The 24347-nt window shown below is 38.3% G+C and overlaps 1 protein-coding gene across 7 annotated transcripts in view; it reads right to left on the bottom strand.

The window, feature by feature from the left end:
• Window positions 1-4008: 4008 nt before the first annotated feature.
• The window catches only part of PDE10A (phosphodiesterase 10A), a 702663-nt gene continuing 682324 nt past the window's right edge, over window positions 4009-24347 (bottom strand). For 5 of the 7 annotated variants that reach the window (XM_017869550.1, XM_017869549.1, XM_017869551.1 and 2 more), the window contains exons 19-22: window positions 20016-20127; window positions 15533-15613; window positions 12695-12783; window positions 4207-9830 (exon numbers count right to left, since the gene is read on the bottom strand). In XM_017869550.1, the coding sequence (XP_017725039.1) occupies window positions 9728-9830; window positions 12695-12783; window positions 15533-15613; window positions 20016-20127 (385 nt within the window). In that variant the 3' untranslated portion in view covers window positions 4207-9727. Of the gene's footprint in view, window positions 9831-12694; window positions 12784-15532; window positions 15614-20015; window positions 20128-24347 lie in introns of all 7 variants that reach the window. The other 2 variants (XM_017869545.1, XM_017869546.1) reach the window with 1 other exon arrangement.

Raw genomic sequence — 24347 nt, 5'->3', positions numbered from 1 at the left:
AAAAAAAAAAAAAAAAAAAAAAAAAAAAAAACTACTCTTCTAGAACTATTTAATTTGCCTTGAATTCCTAATTTCTCTATTTAATTTGATTTGAATTCCTAATTTATCTAATGCAAGAAACTTAATACAGTCATCATGTTCAGGAAAATTCTCTAAACTCACTGCTTCTTGAATTCATTTAGGTTTTTAAATCATTTAAAAGCCTTTTCCAACATTCTTCTCCCACCTGAGTTTTAGGTGTGAGTTTGGGGAAGTTGGAGGTTGAATGTGGACTCTGGAGCAGGAGTAAGTTAAGGGCCCTTGCCTTGCTGTGTTGCCCACATGACTGCCATTGCAAGGCCCTTGCTGGCTCTGGCCTCTGCCACCTGTCCTCACTGATGTACTGTGTGTCAGCCTATGCTTATCTGGGCCAGTGTTCACTGAGGCAGTGTGACCCCATTGGACCTCAAACCCATGGCATTGTGGCCATGAAGAACTGGACCCCATGTCATAACCATGAGTTGATTCCCTTTGGGGCCACTGCCTGCACAGAGCTGACCGTCAGACTTGGTGCACCTGGTCACCTCTGCTCTTGATCATTTCTGTCCCCTGCCATGTAGGACTGTTCATGGAACTTTGGGATGTACCACAGGCTCTGAGCTCTACAACAAAATCAGGCACAAGGACCCTCTGAGTTAGAGTCTGTGCACCTGCTCTGGCGGTTTTCTGCCCTTTCTATTCCCACGGTTCCCACCTTGGGGGAAAGCAGGGCTGGGCCTCTTTTTGGAGGCAGCCTGTTGTGAATTACCTTCTTTCTCACATTCCTTCCTTCCTCAGTTCAGGCAACCCTCATTGCTGGGGGCTCCAGAAAACCCATCTTGTTTAAGCCAGATTGTTAGCTTGTAAATACGAAAACTTCTCCCAATACTTCATCTACTGTGAATTTCCAAATTGTATTTTGAGAAAGAAAAGTGGAATGCTGTTTGTTTCTTTCTCTTAGACTTCCTACTCTTGCACCCATCCAGGCAAGGAGTGAAGAGGAAGGAGCATTGCTCATGAAGAACTCAATGCTCTGGGACAAGGATCTTGACTGATAACTTGAATGTTTTATGTGCCTTACTTTAGTCAAGATGCAACCTTTACCAACAGGTACTGAAGCAAGGAGCATTTCAGGACATCATGGAGCTTACAGATGGAGTCTCAGAGCCTTGGTGGGCTCAGGTACGTACCCCTACATCCTCATTTACCAGCTACTGAACCGCTCTGCATTTCATTTTCAGATTTTAAAAGAGGGGCCCTCTTACACGTAATTCATAGAATTGTTATGAGATTGAGTTCAGATGAGTAGGACACAAGAGTGCCTGCAAATAGGAAGTGCTGAATAGATGTTAACGTCTATTATTTCCACCTGGGCAGGGTGCACATCACAGCCCCATTTCATCATGCAGGGGGGTCAAGGGAGTACATTCTGGGGACACATCACTGACTGGCAGAAACAGGCTTTTGAGAAGATTCTCAAATTTATGTTTTCAGAATGAATTGAACCAACAGAAATCAGAGTAAAGTCACCCCAGTAGAGAGAATTGTATGTGACATTCTCTAAAGGACATGGGATGCTCAAGGAATGGTGTGACTTCCCCAGGACTGAGCCACAGGCCATGGCAGGTAGGAGGTCACCTGAGTGCCAGCTGAGGCACTTCAGCAATGTGCTATTCTGTAGTAAGGAAGGGCCCAGTAGCAGGCTGCTGGCACTTTTCTGAAGGGAGAATGTCAAGAATATTGCAGGCACCTTAGCCAACTTCTATTTTAAAGCAATTAAAAAAGATGAGGTTCAGCATGAGGAGGCATGATAGCCTTCTTCAATTAACTGGAAGATTGTCAGGTACAAAGGAAGTGGACTTCTTGTGTGGCTGCAAGCTCAGAACCAGCATGTTGGAACAAAAATCATAAAGCAACAGGATTCAGTCCAACTTTGGATAGAACTTCCTGGCAACTACAGCTGTCAACCAGTGGTCTGTTTTGCCTCATGGTAGAATGTTTTCCAACTCAGGAGTGGTTTGTTGAATGAGTATCTATCAGAAATGGCAAGTTAGGGATTTTTGCATTGGCTGATGGGAGATTGTACCCATGACCTCTCAGTCCAATCCCTAACATTCCTGATTTCACAGGCATAACCCTGTTATGCAGGAGACTTAGGAAACAGGGTGGTCTGATACTTTGCTTTTTTAGGTGATGCAAAGTAAAGCAGGTAAACGTTTTCTTAATGCATATGAATATGTTTGTATACCTTAGTCACTCTGTATGTTAAAATGTTTGAATCTGTTTTCTTTTTAATGACTACTTACCATGCTCTAAGGTCATCCTTTTGAGCAGGAGTTCTAATTAGTGACATAGACATCAAAAAAGCTGGACATTATCTGAATATATACAACTACTAGCTAAGAATTTTGAAGTTGATATTTCAAATAAATTCCTGATTTGATTCTTCTGGTCACTATCCTTTGCTCTTCATTGTCGAGGAAACGTCTAGATCTGCCGTGGAAGGCGTTTTTTTATTTCTGATAGTGGGCGAAGGGTGTGGGAGAGGAAAAAGCTGTAGACATGCAGGGGCATGCTTCTGTTTGGTTTCTGTCTCATTAAGCTCAGTTTCCTCTTACGATAATTGAATCAATTGCGGGTTTTTGAAATTAAAAATTGTAATTAAATATCTGAGATCTTCAGGTCTTTAAATGTGTGCTTTCCCTTCCAGACTGCAGTAACTACGATCATGAAAACAGTCCTTACAGAAAGGCACAAGTGTACAGGAATCCATGGCTAAGTGACTTTGTCTTTGGCAAGATGAAGGTGTGAGGGCCAACCCTACAGAAACATGACATCCTGTCCTCTGCTTCTAATCTCTTCTCCTTCCATTCTTTCCTTCCACAAACTAAGTGCCTAATAAAATGCTTGTTGAATAAATATTTGTTTGGTAAGTGTTGCTTTTGAGGATTCTTCTTGCATTAGGAAATACATGTGATGGAGAAATTTTACTCTCCTCAACACTGTTGCATTACAGTTGATGGAAAAATCAAAGGTATGCACAGTTAAGATGAGGATTCAAATTCAGATCAGCTTTACAGAGTGCCCATCTGCAACTTGAATTACTAAATAACTTTATGGATATATTAGCTCATGAAATTTATTTTTAGCGCAGCATTTTGTTTCACGGGAAATGAATATTTAACAAAAATCCTGTCTACTATATGTATAGTGCTATGCATCCGTAGGGCATTCCATTAGTAAGAGTTCGGTGTTGGAGAAGAATTCCTTTTCTTTCTAATTCACAAGGCTATGGACACTCATATGTTTAAGCCTCTCACATTTAGCTCTAATATGTTTAAGGTTAGGGAGGATCAGGGGATAAAATTTAACTTTTTGGTCTTACATATTTATCATTTGCCTACTCATTTGATGGCAAGCAGAGACAGTCAAAATAAAAACATAATTTCTTTACCCAGAGTTTTAAAGATCATGAGTATACTTATCACTGTGTACCCAGTATGTGAGCTTTTAGCCCTGAATATGTTTTCCTATAGCAGAAAGAATCCCAACACATACACACAAACACACATGCACCACTGTGTTTTGTCCAGCACTTCTCTTTTCAGGAGGGTGTGCATTTAGTGAGTGTGCATTTGCATTGTTGACGTAAAGACTCTGAGGGCCAGGGAAGCTCCCGGGGTAGCCTGCGGGTTGGCACTCAGGGCTGCTGGCTCAGTAACCTGAAGCCATCACTGCAGCACCACGGGCTCCCTACACACTATCTGAAACTTTAAAATTACAGAATGGACTCCGAGTTAGTAAATCATAACACTTAACATTTTATATTGTTTTGTGCTGTCTGATGGAAAATGGGTGAAGCAAACAACACACGTTAATTCAACGTAAACTTGGTGTTTTCTAGGCAAACAAGGCCAAGTGTTTTCAAATGACCTTTTGTGAAATGTCTATTATCTTCCCCACAAATGAGAGCAAGTGATATACGTGAAAGATATTTTAAAAACTCTGTATTCAATTATTCACACCAAATGATATCCATTAAAATTATGAACATTTCTAAATATATTTCATGTATCATACATATATATATTTTATGTGTATAATTACATATCAACAAAAGAATTCTTGCTGCTTTAACCATGTAAGTAAAACAAAGATTTTGCAATATAACACTCATATATGCATATATACTGGCTGTTTGAATTATGAATTTATTTACAACTTGCCTAGATTATAATAAATGATTACCGTTCTATTATACAAACATAACAGTGTTTTTTAAATACAAAGACTGCAAATGAATACATGAAAAATTACACACATGTACAATATTTATAATTTATAAATGCAAAGTTAAGACCTCTTTAAATTATTGCACTTGCGCATTTTACAAAGATTTTTGTCATACATATAAAATCATTTTTTAAAATTTACTAACTTATCAACTATGATAAAGTTAGATACCGTTAACTTGAAATTCTTTCACCTTCCAATAGAGAGCCTATTAAAATTCTGGACACAGGTTCATTGACTCTACAAGTCAGTTCTTTATGAGCATTGTAATTTTGACAGCATATAACCTGTATTACTCTCCAGTAGTTTTTGGTCAGCAAGATTATCAACAGCAAACTCTCAGATGCCTTAGCTACATATGGGTCTAGGATCTCTTTTGTTCATATGTTCATGTAAAGAAAGCCATCTTGTCTTCTCAGGAAGAATGAAGATGCTGCATTTGTACAAATGTTGGTAACTATTTCACAGTGTGTTGGGCAAGCATGTAATTTCAAATAGGTAGGGGCATTGTACAGAAACACCTTCTCTGGGTAAATCTATTACACTCTCAACTTGCACACGAAATGAACACATAGCATATACACCATACGACAGCTCATATGGAAAATAATATTCCTATATATCATTTATATAGGCTATTGGAGATACAGCATAGGACTGGGTATTAAGGTGAATAAAGAAAAAGACAAAGGCTGTAACGCCCATGATATAATATTTCAGTTGGGCTAGAGTATTAGATAATACACTTTTAGAGCTTAACTTACAATCGAAACAAAACCCTTCTACTTAAACTTCTGCAAATACACAGTACCTCAAAGACATCAGAGGAAAAGGGAATTGTGTAAACTGACTTCCCTACTTAGTAAGCCCTGGATTCAGCTGTAAGTTTCCACCTTGGTCCTGAGGTGACATTATCCTTTGCCTCACAGGGCCACACCTGGCTCTGCGTGCCACTGATTAGTTTTCTCCCACTTGCAGGAAAGGGCAGGTGGGCTCTGTATGGCTTCGCAAGCCCTGCTCTCCATTGCTGGGTTGAGAAGAGAAACATCAAGTGAGGACAGCATTGCTTCTTTGGATGTTAAATGTATTTCTTGGGTAACATTAATGTCTTTCTCTTTGTTCTATCTTCTTAATTTAGAACCAGCACACCGCTGACACGTTTTAAATTTTCTTGTTATTTTATCATATAAAATGCATCCAATGCTTCAGACAACCAAAATATTCCGTTGGAAAAAAGACAAAAAAGTGTGCACTGCGTTGGATATTACTAATTTAAACAATATAAATGGTTAAAGAAGCCAGCAAAATGTGTATTGGCTAAATACTTATGCACATGTCAAGATCTCACGGCCATGCGCTGAAAGCATGGGGAAACTGTAACGGATGACATACTTGGCTGATCTACATTTTACATCATTTAAAAATCAGCTCAATACTTGCAATAGAAGAGATCACTATAGTGACTAAATGAATAGAGTCTTTAAAGAATTAAATCCTAAATAAAATCTGCAAAGTGTCAAAAGCAAACATATGTTTGAAATATGTAAAGACAGAAGTGATTTTAAAAATCATGCTTAGGTACCTGAAACCCCAAAAAATCATATCATAACCAATGTCACAGTTCTCTGAAGTTCTTGCCGAAAAGACTGAATCTGAACAGTTCGCTGGTTATAGTCACCAGGGTATATGTCAATGAAGTCAAATAAAGGACAGAAATCTGATGAGGAGAGGATGATCCTATTCATTCAACTTGATAAAATGAACTGTGAGTTCCTGTAAATATTTTCAATTATAGTTAAGCAAGAAAAGCAAAATAATAAATACATGAATGAAGAAGTAAAGTTGCAGTATTTAAAATAAAGGCACAGGCCAAGGCAGGTGAATAATTTAGTCCTATTAAAGCTCAAACCTTAATTTTGAGTTAAAAGACAAGAAACACAATACCCAAACCTAAACCTATTAAAAAACCCAGGTATCTAAGGATTTATGCATCTATTTATATCCTGTACAAACATGTCTCGTACACACAAACATACCAATAAAGAAAAATTAACTGAGATTTTACAAAATGAAAAAAATCTAAAAAGCATGCCAAGAAAGAGGAAACCTATATTGAACAAATGTAGTTTCCAATTAGTTGTTTTTGTTGTGGTGAGAACGAGTCACCTGGGGCACCACTAGAAACATCTGTACCTTCCTTTTCCATTGAAGAGTCAGGAATGGGAACGATTGTGTCTAATATTTTGGTCTTTTTTGCAAGATGGGTTTTTCATACACCTCTTAGAGAGAAGTACAGCTGGGAAATGGACCAGAGTCTCTGCCCTATTAATAGGGCAATTTTTTAGAATTCGTTTCCACATCCATTGTATTTCCTTTGACCCTTTTCTAATTAATTAATTCACATTGCCTGAATTCAATATTTCATGGTATTGGCAGGCATTTATGTTGCCAAGGACACTTTTAGCTAAAAAACACATTCACTGTGTCCAAAAAGATAATGGAATAATTGCATATGACCATAAAACTTGTCTATTATAAACCAACATAACCAATATAAGTGTCTGCAAATTGAATATCCTACATATGCTCATAGCTGGTTACTAAATTTATACTGGATGGAAAATTTGGCACAATACACAATATGACCTTAATAGGAACTCATCAAAGCTGTTGTTAGTAAAATCCATCTCTTGGCTTCTGGTGTCACATTGTTCTTTTAAGAAAAGGTCTGGGAAAAAGACAAGAAACAGAACCCAAAAGTCTGTCTCCTAAAACATCTGACAAAATACAAAAATACTCCTAACTGCGTGTTTCCCAAAACAAATTATTAACTAAATATCACTGCATCCCGAGTCCTTTTATTTTAGGTAAATCTGTGATTACTAAGTAAATCTGACACAAGCAGTATTGACAGTTTATATCAGAATACAGTCTTTTGTTCATGCTGTGCTTCTATGATGACAATATTTCACAAGAAATTAACCAACCAGTAAATCCAATCACATTCCTTTGGGAAACTGTTCTAAATAGAGATTACATAATACACTTGACCATAATAAATTAAGAGAATTTTCTGTAATAACCTAAAAATGTAAATGTAGCCATGAGATTCCTACCGCCATAATTATTTTCTATATTAAAAAACAGAATTCATACATTTAAAAAAAATTCTTGTAATTAAACAATAATCTTAAATAATATATCCCTTCCTGAAATTCAGTCTCCAAGTTAAATTAGATAATTAAATTAACTTTTGTGACTAAAGTTGTATTTGGTAGAATCCAGCTTCATAAATTTGTATGCAGAAAAATATGTATCTTGTTCAAATGCAGTTATATGAATACACTAACACAAAAATGACACTTTCTGGTCAACTGTCAAGTATTATGCATTTTCCGTTAAGAAAAATCATTGTTCTTAAAGAATGGGAGAATGGGGTTGATTTATATTTTTTCCTACATGTTTGCTTCTCTCTTCCTCTTTCCTTCTGTCTCTCGTGCGTGTGTGTATGTGTATGTATCATATATACACATATGTATATGTATGTTTACATACATGAGTGTGCATCCTATATACATCTATGTGTGTGTTCTACATATATTACATCCATCCATATATATATGTGTGTGTGTATATATCTAGCCACAGTGGTATTTCTATCTCTTTCGTTATTACATTTTACCTCATAGTGTATAATGAAAATAGCAAATGGAGCTCCACGTAGGGAAGATGGCAACTTTCAGAAGCCCACAAGAAAACTGAACACATAGTGTTAATTTTAAAATAAGAACAGTGCTTATGTAGAGCCAACTCTGCCACAACATAAACCATGTTGTAGAAGCCTCTGATTTAATTTTGCACAAACCAGGCTCATATGAACAAAATGCCTATGGTAGTAAATATGTAGAAGCATATTTTTCCATTTTATTAAAATTGATATTCCAGTTTCCTGCCACATGAAAAGTGAATATGTTGTTATGATTGGCCTGTCACTTCCTGAGTGAGTCTCTGTCTAATTCAGGTTTGGAGATTACTGTGCCATTGTGCTGAAAATCTTTAAAGTATTAATATGCACCAGAAGTGACTGCTTTACAATCTTTGTAGGAAGAGGTGCAGAGTATTACTTTTGTATTTTTGAAAACACTTACATTGTATAGTAATACTAGTCAACCAAAAAGCTGTATAGAAGAAACCATTGAAACCCACAGGCTTCTATGGAGTGATTTGATCTGTGAGATGAGTAAAGAGAACAGAAAGAAGGTCCAACATCATGGTACTACTTTCTGCTTCTGTTTCTGTGCTATGGACAGAAAGCTCATGAAATATGACCGTGCAGCATGTGGAAAGAGATAAATGAGAGGTGACTGCAGCAGGTCAGAGTAAAATTACAAAGAACACATTTTATGGTTTGATGTTTAAAAGAGAAATGTATGGTACTTTAATTAAACAATGTTTAGAATAAATCTTTCATTGTGAATGAGAGTCTAAAATTCTGCAATGACACAAAGTGACACTATAAAGGAATCATTATGAAAAATGCACCCTTTATGTCCATAAGACTTGTCCATTCAAAAAATCCTGATGCCTTGCTTTTATTTTGTTCTTTACGCAAAGGGTTCAGTAAAACTGCCAAGACAACAACAAAACAATTTCAAAACTGACATCTTTTGAATTGCTACTTGAAGTTCTGAGATTTATTGTAAGGTATACCTCATCTCTTCTCAAAAGGACAGGAAGTCTACTTGTTTCAGGGTTAAATTTATTCATCTCAGCCCTTTAGTTTTAACTTAAAGAATTATGTTTAGCCTAACTAAATTCATGAAGCTCTGAAATAAGAGTCTGACTTTTTGCCATCATTTCTTACTCTGTAACCTCAATGACATTTGTCCTGAGGCTGTGGACTACAACTCAAGTTAATTACAAGTAGGTCGTACATGAACATTCACCATTCACAATAGTAATGTGTAAAAATTCCTATTTATAACCAACAACATCAAAGCAACATTGATGTTAAAGCCCAAGTACAATACCATAATAGTACCATGTTAAACCCTTATTAGAAAGATACAATGGAAAAGTACCCCTTCTGAAGAATTTTTGTCCACTTCCTTTAAGGCCTCAGCAATATTAGCCTATTAGAAAAGGCTGGTTTGCAAGTCAAATGGAGTCACTTGGCCAGCTGATTTCTGAACACGGGGGTGGTCCTGGTTACTCAGTGTCTACGATGCCTCACAGAAGAGACTGGCAGGAAGTCCTCTGCTTGACTTACTTACTTGATGTTACCTTCCTGAAGAAGTTTGTACCCCAGTTACCAGGTATAGATTCCCCTCGCCCCCACCCCCCAAAAAAGGAAAAAAATGTCAAAGAAGCAAGATGAGGATCTGTAGGTGGGACAGCGTGTCGGGGTGACCAGTGCTCAGTCTTCAGATGCAGCTGCCTTCTGAGCCACGGATGGGGATGAAATCCAGGTTGCAGTCTCCTCTCCTCGAATCACCTTCTCCCACTGATTGAGATTATCCCTAGGGATAAAAGATGCAGTTTCAGGGGAAGCTGAATAAAGGATTTCTGGACTTTTTCTTGAAAACTAACCAAACAGTCCTGTGGCATAGCTCTGCACAACAGCATTGTGTGGGGCCCTCCGACATGGTTACCAGCATGACGTGGCCAGGCGGGCTCCTGTGATGGCTGCTCAGGAAAGAGATTCAGAGGCGCCAGAGGGTCGGGGCACCTTGGTCCACCCGCTCTGGACCGCGAAAGCAGCAGAAATGCTAGGGCTCAGCATACGTCCTTTCTTAGAAAGGATTAACTTGAACAGGGAAAGAGCTCTAGGTTTTACTACTGAGGAATATGCAGGATCATGGAAAGGAGGAGGTCCCAGAGCGGTAGGAACACTCGGTGACAACAGGGATCTTCCTACTGAGAAGTGTCGACAGAGTGTCTCCCAGGAGGCCTAAACCTCACCATCTTGCACTTGCTCTTATTCTGAGCAGTGTGTCACATGTACAAAATCATCCTAAGTTACACCTGGCACAAACTTCTGAAATTTTCTTGTTATAGTAAAACCGGGTTAGTGCTCTGGTAAGTCCTCACCTAAGGCAGTCTCATTTCTCGAGTCCTCTAATCTTTCTCTCTCAGTGTCTGTAATTCAAGTGTCACAGGCATCGTAATCTTCTCTAACTGTGTGATCACAGCCACTGCAAAACCATCATCTTACTCCCCACAGTTACCCCGGCAGAGCTCTTAGCCAAACTGCTGCAAAACCATCTTCCTCTACACGGCTACCCCGGAAGAACTCTTGGCCACATTCCTGTGTAAAGTCACACGGCAATCTTGGCATTGGGAAATACAAAACTCCTACAAGACACAGTTTTATGATTCTCTCCAATTTCTTTTAGCAAACATTCTAAGACACATTCAGACAGACAAAACCCTAAAATATAACTGAAAAGTGTGGCCCTTTTAACTTCTGTAACATATCATGAGGTATTATTTTTCCAGACCCTAGAGACTTCCGATATATTGGAAAAAGCCATACACTAATTTTGGTATGTTTCCTTGAACACTGAGGATACATCATAAACTCTTTAAGCGTTAATAAGATTAAAATGGCCTTTAAGAGGTTATGTGGTCCAGCCAAGTATACTGAAGCATGAATGAGGCAGAGCTGCCCACACAGTGGACACTGTGTTCTCAGAGTTCCACAAGGAAGGCACCTCCACAGCTCCCTACAATGCTGAGCACACGCAGTCAGCACTCATGCCCTGGCTTCCAAGTACCTGGCATAAAACACACAGGATTTCTGGACAGGAAAGGACTTTTGAAGATTGCTTAGTATTTATTTAAACAACATCTTTGAATTTACATTGATATTCCACTTTCTCTTTAATTTTGCACAAACTTTTATAACCTAATTCCCTCAAGAATGATCTGGCCTCACACTCCATAGTGCCCACTATGACTCAGGCTTTTGTAATAAGGTAAGATTTTAATAAACTAACCAGGGAGTAAGGTCAATTAAGGCTCAGCAAAACAAGGTGGGATGCTACGTTTGTCTCCACAGGAGCAGGGAGGAAGGAGAAACCATTTCTTAAATACTATATATACAAATTTTTTAATATTGCCTATTGGTCTTGTTTTCCTTGAAAAAAGTAGAAAAAAAATTTGAACAGCAGAAGATAAGAGTATATTAAGTTTCTGGTTTTGTGTAAAACTCTCTGGCCGGTGTCTGTCCTCCGTCCTCTCACAGGGCGTCCACTCCAACCCACCCCAGGCAGAGCTATGGCTAAGTAGTTAAAACATGGCCCAGAGCCGTGAAAAGACTCACATGCACAGCTGCTGGCTATAACCCTTTGACTTCCTCAGAGGGAATTTATAAAGTAAAATGAAAATCTTTAAAAATACCCAAGGTTCTTAACTGAGTTCACTCTTTAAAAAGGATAAGAAAGGAATAGGGAGAAATATGAATCTAGAAGAGATAATGATGCTTAAATGTCTTGTTGGAAGGAGAAAAAGACTTAAAGACGAAGCGGTTATCCACAATTTAAGGTCCCCTTCTTCCATTTAAACAACAAACTGTGTGATCTCATCAGTCTCTTCCTGCTCAGGCATCCTCAATAGACACCACTGCCTTGTCTTTTTTAAAACCAGCATTGGGCGGGTCCTCTGCAAAATAACAATAATAATAAAAACTTCTTCCTCCTTTTTGGTGTATGAAGGACTTGATATGAATAGACACTCCTCACATATACATAGCGTACTACTTAGGGACATATTGTGGCTGTACGAGTAATGAGAGCCAGGGGCCCCTCTTGCAGGACCGACTCCACGTGTCACTTAGCAGAATGAGGCAGCCTGGTAAAGGGCTTTCTATCCCAGGCCCGAGGACCCCCAGGGACAAGGTCCCCTCAGCACAGATGCAGCTCTCATAAGGCTTGAAACCAAGCTGGTCCTGCAAGAACCACACACACGCCCGTTCTGAAAGAAACACCCGGTACCCCACCCAGACTGAACGTGGGCGTAAGAAAGCAGGAAGGGTCTCCCACACCGAGACAGAGACTCTCCCAGTCACTGGGTCATCTGGGCCCTGACTGTGTCTGGTCCCAGCCCCCATCCTGTTCCCACTGTCCCTCTCCTCAGAGTGCGGCCAGAAGAAGCTGCCCGAGCACCCAAGGTGCCTGAGGCTCGTCTTTCAGGAGAATTGAACCAAAGGGGAGAAGTCGCGCCCCTGGGGAAGCCAGGCAAGGAGGCCCCGAGCCCCTGAGCACAACGACTCGATACCTAGACAGACGCACAGACCACAGCACACGAGCCGAGTAAAACAATCCTACACAGATCTCAGTGTTTTTAGAAACAATATTGTTACAGCTTGAACCATAGTACATACCTGCATGCTTTAAGGAGAGGCTCCGTGGGAGGGAGGATCTGGGTAAGGGTTGTGTAGCAGGGAATGGCTACGGCATTGTAGAACCCAAGCTGCCTCCGTGCGAAACCACGGACAAGAAACAAAAGTGCATATTAGCAATTCTAGTGATACTTATATTTCTTCAGTGAATGTTCTGTTTCTGAGGCCTCATTATAAAATTACATGTTCTAGTTTTGCTGTATGTGATATTTGGGTTCCATGACTACTATTATGGACTATATTTTAAAATGCATTAAAATGGACTCTAGAAATAAAACACAGGAAGATTCAAAACATATTACAAAGGTTAATACCTACTGAAATCTAAGACCCAAGTACATTAAATGATATTCCGCTAATAGATCAGTCAGTTGATCATTCAAGTGCGGTGTTATCTCCAGTCACCTTTAGCGCTTTCCTGCAGACACTTGAACATAAAGGCTGTGATTCTTGAGCAATTACGGCTCTTCCCGCCCTCGTGCTCAGGTTTGCAGCAGTGCTTTCTGCTTGGCTGCTACTCTTGGCTTTGGTGCCCTGTGTGGTGTCCCAATATTTTCCTCATCCTCCCAGCCCTCTTATTTGAACTAAAATAAATGTCATTGGTTTTATCATAGCTCTTCCCATTTTCTGTTCTTTCAATAGATCACATTTCAAAGTTAAAAAATCTGTCATACTTTAAACAATACACAAAGAATATTTTATTAGGAATTCTGCATCACTGTGCGAGTAAGACTGGCCTACTAAAGGCCAGATGTAAAAGACACGTGACTACTAGCCAGATAACACAGCTTGTCCAGACATAAGTCACCGGCCAAGTGGCTGCATCATGTACAGGATAAATAGCTCTCTAGATGAGGTGACCCCAAATCACAGCTTACCAATTTCTCTCAAGTACCGAACTTCAGTGATATGCACTGAAGCACACAGGAGGATCAAATTTATGTGGTTCCTTTTTGCTTTCTCCTGTTACAGAGTCTATCGTCATAGCACTCTTACTAGAATAGCGTCTGCGTTATTTCCATTTTTAACTTTATGGCTCATGCTGAGACTTTCTTCTTCTAATATTTAGCAAATGTCATGGGGCAGAAGGTCCCAGAAAAGATACTAATTACCAGAAATTAGAGTATTTCATTATTATGGCAAATAATAATTTCACAGACATCAACTATTTAGAAGCGATATGGTTGGTAGAATATTAACTGATCATAGAACTTTTTCTTTAAACCTTTATGAGGCTGTAAATGAAAATCAAACTATTCTAAAACAAACTATTATCTTAATTAAAAACACGACAGCAAAACCCATATGCTGACGGCATGAATGAGAAATTTCCAGCTAGGCCATGCCTTCTGTTGGGATGACAGTTAACTACTGGGAAGGAAAAACCTTTAGATCTCTATCTTAAATAATACAAGACACATTCCAAACAAGTTAATCAATCAAATGCAAAGTAATAAAGAAGAAACTAAAGAAAATATAAGCAAATAGATTTACTCTCAAGGTGGAAAAGAACTTCTCAAATACATTATGAAAAGCAGACACCGAACAGGAATGACTGACAGCTGTGACTCCATATATGGGAAAATTCCATAAACAGTGGCAAAATGCGACAAAAGCTGCAAAATACACTCGCAGCAAACATGATAGGTATTCAGGATCCGTTTCAGATCTAGAGGGAAAAGTGACCACGCCATCAGAAAACCTAGCCAGGGGCATGAGTGGAGGCGACGGCCATTCATTCAGCCTCTTTGTCGTGCTGGTGCCCCCTGTGAGCGGTGGACTTGCCTCAATTGTGTATAAATCAATTTTAAATAAAGTAGGGAAATTTGAGAACTTATTAAAAACCACCATCCTGTGGATTTTTTGGAACATTTTCTAAACTTATGTGTATCATAATTATTTGCCCACAACTAACTTCCTTGTTATGCCATTAGAAGATTACTTAACGAAAACCATACTCTCAGAAATACATTACACTACACATACATGCATGCAAAACTAGCAAGGCACAGACCTCTCAAAACATTGGAACACAAACATAAATTATGTAGTATGACCTGAAAAGAGGATAATTCATGTCAATTTATGTTGAAACAAAACACAAAATGCACTGAAGTACTAAGCATTATTTGTCAGAGAAAATGAACCTGAATCAAAATCTATAATGTAACTCTCCAAAAATATCTTTGTTTAGCCAATGACAAAGTATTTTCTGCTTGTTAAAAATAAAACAATTCAAAATCTTCCGCCCCCTCTATTTCAAGTCAGAAAAGAAAGCCTATTTACTGCAATGGCAGCTGAAGAAAGGAGTCATGGCAAAGGTAGTATGAATTCTTTCAATCCACAGAGATTTCCTAACCTTGGTCTTACTGTCCCCAAACTCCATCTAAATGGAGAAGGTTTCAAGTGGTCCTGGCTTCTGTCCCCCAAGCACTAAGTCTTTTCAGTCCACAAGGCAGCCAGGCCCTCAGGATTCCTCACTGTGGCTTTTAGCCTTGTGACCAAAATCAGTGGTTGGAGTTGGCCGTCAAACCCAGATTAAGAGTATAAACTCTTTTAGCATCTACTTTCCTGAGTGTCTTAGGAAGTGAAGGCTCATTTGAGTAGGTGATTATTCAGTGTAAACAGCTGTTCTTTTTCTAGTTCTCAATCCTGTAAGATAAATTTCTAAAGTTTCCATATTAATCACCAGATCTGCCTGCAATAACCCATTCCCTTAACATATTATACGATGACATATGCTTTCCATTCATGTATGATTTTATGCCCATCTTAAACTATTTGATTTCAGCAATTACAATTTACTTTAATAATTCATACCTGGCCTTGGGGGACTTCATCCTTCTTGTCTCTGTCCATCATAGGAATAGGCTGTATTCCCAATTTCTTCATTTCATCACCCTAAGATGAATGGGGGGAAAATCATGCTTTCTCAAATTTCAAATCGTTATACAATTTTGATATTACTGAAATATTCCCTTTATTCATTAATTTTCTTCAAAACAAATAATGTTTGTTGTTGTTAACTCAAGAAAAAACAATCAAAATAATGAAAAACTTAATGTATCATTATTTTGTACTTCATCTTGATTTTCTCCACTACTGAATTACCAGAACCCCAGCCATCATTACTGGTTTCATTTTGCAGAAGTTAGTAAATAAATGTTACAATAAGAGGAGATACAGTAAACAGTGAGGAGAAACAACAGTAACAAGATGTGGAATAACCTCCAGGCCCTTCTCTCTTTCAAATGATCTTCCAAGTGCATGGAACTCAGTGACATTTGGCTTTCCAGAGGAATATTTACAGAGGAAGAATAAACAACAACAGTCTGCTAGAATGTGCTAGTGAAGACGCAGTACAACAAATTACACATATCATTTAATTTACAATTATAGAATAGTTACTAAAGATTCACTATGTTAGTTACTAAAGATTCACTTACAGTTATACGTAATAGTTACTAAAGATTCACTATGATGCAGGCACTGAGCTAAGTAACTTATAAATATTACTTCATTTAATCCTCATGAAGTACTCTAGGATACATTGTTCCCATTTTATTTATTTATTTATTTATTTATTTTTATTTTTTTTTTTTGAGACGGAGTCTCCTCTGCGCCCAGGCTGGGATGCAGGCAATCTCAGCTCACGGCAAGCTCCGCCTCCCGGTCACCCATTTCCTGCCTCACCCCGGAGAAGCTGCAACTACAGGCGGCCCGCCATCTCGCCCGGCTATTTTTGTATTTTTAGTAGAGACGGGGTTCACCGTGTTAGACCAGGATGTCTCATCTCCTGACCCTCGGATCCGCCCGTTCTCGGCCTCCAAAGTGCTGGATACAGCATGACCCACCGCCGGCCGCGGCCCAATTATGCTTGCTTTTATTTATTTGTTAAAGTTAACACTTGTTACAATCTTCTTCCTGAAGATTTCCTAATATTTTTCCTAACTTCCCACTCTTCCCTCATATTCTTTATTATTTTAGTAACATTAGTCATGTTTTTAGAAATCAGAAGTACAGCCTAGAAACTTTCCCAGACTTGTTAAAATAGGGTTTCCAAACCAATTACTATAACCATAATTGAGTATTTTTATGTACAGGACCAAAGCACTTGTCCTGACAAAGCAAAGCCACTGCAAGCATAGCTGTAGTTTCACTGTTATCACTTTACATTTAAAATCAGTGGTCTCAAACTTTTTGCTTCTCTATTCAAAGTGAGTGAGACATACTAAGTCCCTTGCTCTCAAAGACTTGACAAGTCCAACAAGGAAACAGCTTTTTAAACAAACAATGATTGGAATGTGTCCTCAAAACAAAAATGCTACAAAGGGAAAGAATCCAGTGCTACCGACCATGCCTGTAACGGAGGGCGGAGCCAATCTGAGGCTTTCACAGAATGCAGACAGCAGGAGCGTGCCCCAGGCAGAGACTGCAGGGAACAAAGACCTAAATGGCAGCCAGGGGCTGAGACAGGGAATATGCCTGCGCAGCAGTGGGCAGGGGGCCAGCCACGTGGGGCTCTCCACACGGAGGTCATGATTTTGGTCTGTATTACAACAAGGGGATCAGAAGCACGGTACGGATGGAATCCGAATTATCATCATCCCTATCTCATAAACTGGCCTGAGGTTAAATACCAAGTGCCAAAGCAGAATTTTAATCTCAAGCAACTGGCACCAAAGACCACATTATTAATTATTTCTGCACAAATTCTAAAAGGTAATGGCAAGGAATTCAGTTAGGAAGTTGCAGTACTCAAGGCATGAGTTGGTGATGATCTGAACAGGGGAATGATCGTGAGGATGGAGAGAAGAGACAGGACTTTATAGATACTGAGATCAACTGTCAGGACTTGGTGAATGTATTCCTGCTTCTTCCTGTGGACTAGTGAGGTTGGTGAAAGGCTTCAACCTGCATGCACCTAAGAGCATGCAGAGAGCTGAATCATTATCTGTGGACTGAATAACCAGGGAATAATAGAAAGGAAAAACATCTCCATTACAAATTGGTCACATTTTGGCATTAAATTCTCTAGCTTTTAATCCTGCACCTTCCTTTTGCGTTAAGTTGTCATTTAATGACTGCACGTTTTCTACGTTCATCTAGAATACAGAAATCACATGACAGTCTATGGTTATACTTTCTCATAGCAATCCTGTACCTACACAAAACGTGCATTTTAGTATGAGATAAAAGATATTCCACAAACAGTGCAAGGTTTTCGCTCCTGCTGGCATAGTTGCAGTGATGGCTTCATGAATTTTTCTTTTTTTGCAGTGATCCTTACACAGGATTCATTTATGTTAAAATGTCAGCAACCACAGCTGCAGACTTCAATTTAGGGAACCTATCAAGCGACTCAACTTTTTCTTGTCATGTCATGACTTTTCTCTGCTTCTTGGGAGCACTTCCAGCATCCTAGTGTAACTCTGTATAGGTGCTATGGTGTTATGGAGGACTTACGGTATTGCACTAAACACAATGAAAAATATGCACCCCGTCTCTACTAAAAATACAAAAAATTAGCCAGGCATGGTGGCGGGCGCCTGTAGTCCCAGCTACTGGGGAGGCTGAGGCAGGAGAATGGCGTGAACCCGGGAGGCAGAGCTTGCAGTGAGCCGAGATCACACCACTGCACTGCAGCCTAGGCGACTGAGCAAGACTCCGTTTCAAAAAGGAAAAAAAAAAGAAAAAAAGAAAAACATGCAAGAACCACCAGAGATCACTTTTTACTGTGATACACAATTTACTGGACAAACTCCTCAGAGATGATTAGCATCAGAGTGTTTTAAACACAGCATTTTAAGTGGATACTCGTAACACTTGAGCTCACCATAATAGCAAAAGGAGGGTGCTGCAAAATTATTACAGTACTGCCATATGTATGCACTACAGTTAACTTTATACAGTTATGATTTAACACGGCATCTGTTTACATTTCTCTCCCCAGTCTCTAAGTGTGTATATAATTTTTGATAAATTTTAACTTATCATACACTTTTGTGTATTTTATGGTAGTAAATGATAAAATTGACTAGTATCTACATATATTTTATGCACTTATGGCATACCTAAATTAAATTTTTTAAAATATTTCTAGGGTAGGTTGTTCTGTATTTTTGTCATAAATCTCCAAAACATCTTCCAATATATTTACATGTAAGTGGATATCTACATATAAGTGGATCCACACAGTTCAAACCCATGTTGTTCAAGGGTCAACTGTGCATCACAATCAATCTTCCTACTTCAGTCTGATGGTAACTAGGTTCTGACACATACACAATAAAATAAAGAAAAAGCTCACGCGAGACCACACATACGCGATGTGTAAGGCATTCTGGAGAAATCATGCCAGGAGTATACTCAACTCAAGGTCTGTGATCCTCGTACAGTAAACACACTTTGGCTTTATTATTATGAAATAATTCAACATGATAAACTCTTCCCACTAAACTCGTGGCTGAATGATTTGCTGTTAATGTTTTACATACATGCTTCGTTATGAATGAGATATACGATGGAATTATCAGCTGCTTTGTCCTCCAAATTTACTTTTATTTCTTCAAACCAGAAGAGGTACTCAAAAGATTTATAGCTTTCTTCATAAAGTAATTTTTGAATACGCAAAGGCCTAGGTATTCGTGACTCATTTGGATCAGAGAATTATATTTTACTTACTTACATACAATTCCATGAGCAAATTGAGCAGTACAATGCACATTAGTGATAAATTAGATAAATCAAGAAAAGGTGCTAATAAAAGTCATTTTTGTGTTGTTTCAGGAGTATTATGAGTGAACATTCCACACATTCTGCAGAACACATAATTTGCAGCTGAGCTATTGATTATATTTACATATTCTCAATGTCTATGGTGCAAAACAATTATTCTCCTGAATTTTTAGCTGCAGGCGGATATATCCCGTATTATGGGACCCTCTGAGTACTTTGTCCAAAGTAGATGGCCAGTAATGGTTACTGAATGAATGAAGGAAAGATCAGCTGTTAAGTACTTTACTGTTAAGAATACTACTTATATAATACTGTTATACTATACCACTGTTCAGTGATTAAGTTCCTAAACTCTTTCAGTTGAGCTCAGAGAATTAGACACATACGCAAGTAATATGTAAAAGAACAATCATTCTCTCTTTGTATCTGCTAAATCCTTCAGTAACTGATTCACCAGAGCTTATGAAATAACTATCAACATGAACAACCGAAGTATTCTTAGCAATTTATCCACGCATTTAATTTATCCTCACTATCTATGTCAATATAAAAATCAAGAACATACCTCAGCCCAGAATTCTGCATATATATCATTTGCCGTCAATTTTGTAACGGGCCACAGTTTTGTCACAGAACAAAGGTCACAGGCCGTCATCATCAAACCAATTACACGGTCTCTAGAACACAACAATATAAGACTGGTCAGCATAGCATGTGCACATTTATAATAAGGACTAGAAAGACTTCTGTATTTCAGGAATGAAGTTTAAGTACGTATTACTTCATTAAACAGCACATAGAAGTGACAGCCAGGACAGTAAAATGGAATGAAAAATTAGTGTCATTTTAATCATAAGAACAGAAGTCATTTCTATCACAAGTCCCATATGTTCCTGTTGCCTCAATGCTACTGAAGAAATCAAATACATTGTAGGCTTTGGCTAGGCTGTCATCTAAATCCCCACTTTTAGGGCTATGGACCAGGCTTTCATTCTCATTGAATTCTGGAAATTGAGATTGGGAAGATGTCTTAAGAGAAAATCTATCCCAATCCTTTCATTTTATATTAGCAAAGTCTAGGGTGCACAGAAATGAAATGACTTTTCCAAAGGGACAGGAATTTGTGGCAAGGCCAGAGGAGGAGGTAGCCGTGTAACTTTGTTCCTCGCTCTCCCCGTGCGAGTGTGTGAGCTGGGTGCAGCCTCCAAACACTGTGCTTCTCATTAGCAGATATTGCTTTTCAACACCAGTCTTTCAACCAAAATGACTTCCCTTTTCAGCTGCTTGCATTTATAACTATGTACTCCATGTCTAACTTTATTTTCTAATTATGGCTTGGTTTAATCTTTCCTCTTGAAGAACAATAATCACTTTAAAACAATCAAAGACATATCCCCTATAATTTGAATAGATTTGGTCTAGTAATATGTGGCTACCCTAAGTGAAGTCTATACTTAACAGAATGATTAAGTGTAGTAATTAAGAAAGTGTAATGTACAACTTTAGCTTTTATAAAGCAAATTACATAATTTTAAAAGACAAATGATCAACAAGGATATAAAAGTGTGTAATGAGTGAGATGATGCTCTTATTTCTAGCTCCTATCTCAATTCTAATGAGTATAAGCAATCCCCTGCTGTTAACCACTGCCTTACCTCTTCCAGGTCCACATTCTCCATCTGTAGGCACAGTCCTGCCCTAGCTCCCGAGCCTGTCTTGACCCGGGCAGACAGCACATTAGCTCAAGCTAAGATGTTTGGACACCTGGAATACCCTGATTCTTATGACACCATATATCACAGAGTTCTTTATTTTCCATCAGCTCGCTTCCTTTAGCCCATTTAAGTAATCATCAGCTTTACCACCTTACTTTTTGTAAGGGCACATTTCAAGAGGGTATCAGGTCTCTTACAGGTTAGACTAAATCCCTTTACAAACATTGGATAGATTTATGCATACCCTTCCTGTAACCCCAAACAGATGCCATGTGAAGATTCAAATCCCTTACAGTGATCAGGGAAATCTTACTGGAAGATTTTCTTAATGAGGTAGTTTCCAAGAACTTTGCGGCTTGAAGAATATTTTTGGATTTGGACTTCTAAAGTAATGAATATATGACCTTTTTTTTCAACAGGTAAATTCATTTAAACACAAATCGAATGTGAAAAACTACCATTTACAAATATTTCATATGTTTAAAATAATTCAATCTCATTAATTTATATTTGCCAAAAAAATCAGTTTATCATGGTAAATAATCTAATAAGGTTAATGAGGTTTATTTCAAAAACACTTTCATAAATCTGTAAAACAAAAGAAACGTCAATAGAACTGGGCATTATAAAATACATGAAAGCAATTTTCTTGCTAGAAATTATTCCCAACGTAAGGTTGCCAATATAAGGATTGAAAGGATTGTAAAATAGTTATTTAGATTTCACTATCAAAATTACTTAGACAAAGCACAAAAAATAAAACAGATTAGAAATTTAGCATCAAACGTCTTTAATAAATATAATTACTCATTTTTTACTCCCAATTCCAAACCAGTTAGATGGCCATGGCTGTACAGAAATACCATTGGGATCAACATTTTACTTCTATGCATGAATGGAATGTAGAACTGACTGCTAACTGGGATAGATCCTTAACTCCAAATGTGCTTTAATGACCATTTGTGAAAGGGATCATGTCCATGCTAAGCCTACTCTTGGTGTGAGTTCATATAACCTAGTCACTAAAAACAGTGAAGAAGAGCCCAACACAACTCCTATAAAACGATTCTTAGTCACACAATATCACAAGGTTTAACTACATTCATTTATCCGCAAACGTTTTGAATGCCTACATGTATCAGGCAGTTACAGCAAAGAACCAAATAGACCCTGTTCTCAGAGTAATAATGTTCTAGTAGGGCAAGGCAGACAATCAACAGGTCAAAACTTTCATGAAGCAAGTGCTGGGTAAAAAATAAAAAAATAAAAAAAATAAACAAATACATAAATACATAAAGGGAGGCTACCACGTGAAGATCTGGAAGGTCCAGCAGAGAGAAGTGCATGTGAAGTCCTAATGTGGAAACAAGCAAGGCCGGTTTGAAGAACAAAAAGAAATGCCATTCTGGTTGCGACACACTGAGTGAAGTGAAACATGGAATGTAGTTAAGTTTGGAGAAACAGGCTGGAGACAAGATAGGAGTTTAATTTTTATTCCAAGTTTGACGGTAAAATCTTGGTGGCTTTTCCCAGAGGAGTGGCCTGATACAGGTATTAAAGAGGATCACTCGGGTCTGCTGGGTGGAGATGACGTACAGACCTGTGAAGGGGCAAGGGCAGGTTCGGAGTGATCACTCAGGAGAACACTACAGTAGTCAGATGAGAGGTGAGGGCAGCTTGAATTATGGTGAGAGTAGTGGGATGGGGGAGTAGGAGGAATCCAGACATTAGAGGCAGAGCCAAATGCAAATTATTAACACCTGTAAGGGTTATAAAGCCAAGGCATCTCTCTCTCCCATCTTCCTTTCCTTTTCCCCCCTTTATGCCCGACTCTCATATATTAATTATTCCAGATCAAGTGGAGTAGATAAAGAGCACAGGCTCTATCACAGGTGTGCAGATATTCCAACCTGAAAGAGGTGGGCACCTCTCCCCAGCGTGCAGGTTTGCCTTCTCAGTATCATCCTATTTCGAGATTTTCTTCCCACATCAGAAGATCATGGAATCACAGAACTTTACCAAAGGAAGGCAAAATAGACCACATAGCCTGCAGTACTTCAGATGAGTTACAGATGGGCAAGAAGGAAGCCCAGCCCTCCCACACTACCCCCAATCCCATGCCACACACTCTGTAAACCTGGCCAGCCAAGGATATACTATTTTGCTGGAAAAGAAGAAGAAACACACATTCTCTAATTTTATAATGATTATTTGAAATTTCTTTTGAATTTCTGTATTCAAAAGTATACTGATGTATAAGCAAAGACCAGAATTCTGTTATGAAGTAGTTTTAATTATAACTGTTAAGAGTGGTTAAGTGTTATCAAGTGGTTAACTAGACAGCAAACATGTGGAGGATGTACAGTGGATGTTTTGTTTAGAAGCTGCCATCTAGCCTCATTTTAATGATTTTACTTTAAAATAAAGTCATGCATAGAATTTGAAAAGAAACTAGGTTCAATTCTTTTTTTCTCTAAATGATCATCTTAAAGCTTTTTTTATCTTGCTTTTAAACTCATTTTCAAGGGGTTTTAAATCATTGGGTTGAGTAATTTAAATCACATCTGTAATAACCACTATACTTTCATCAAAATGTGACCTATTTTGACTAATGTATTAAACATTAAGCTAGCCTAAGGATAATATAGTTTTTCTGAAAGTATTATTTGAACAGCTGCATACTCAAAATCATAGAAAATATTTTAGAATCTTACTGTTCCCAATGGCATAAATAACTTTCATATAAGTATAAACATGATATAGTAATTATCTCACTAAAATATACTTTAAATTTAAGTTCTAAAACCTTAATAAAACCCTAAATATGTTGCTTCTTTTAAAATACATTTTCTCCATTCCAGAGAGAGAAAGAAATTATAAACAAATGGAAAATGAATCTTAGGTAAATGACTGCCACAGAGGAAACTGCTGTTATTAAAGTTAATGCCAGAATTCTTGTACGATTCCTAGAGTTAACAACCTTTACATGGTCTCACAGAGCACCATACGTAACTTTAAATCAAATGGGAACATCAGTGATCTTCCTTTAGAATTTTGCTTCCCCACATTTCAGGTTCTTCAGTTGAAACATCAAACATTCCTGACAGAGGGAGTCTTTATGCACTTACAGTCCTATAGCAGGTAAAGGCTGGAGGCTGCTGCCGCATTGGGAAATGCTAAAG

The sequence above is a fragment of the Rhinopithecus bieti genome, unplaced genomic scaffold (genome assembly GCF_001698545.2).
Source record: "Rhinopithecus bieti isolate Rb0 unplaced genomic scaffold, ASM169854v2 scaffold_3948, whole genome shotgun sequence".
Classification (NCBI taxonomy): Eukaryota; Metazoa; Chordata; class Mammalia; order Primates; family Cercopithecidae; genus Rhinopithecus; species Rhinopithecus bieti.
The sequence above is the reverse complement of the archived record's forward strand: the minus strand, read 5'-3'. Positions and strand labels throughout refer to the sequence as shown.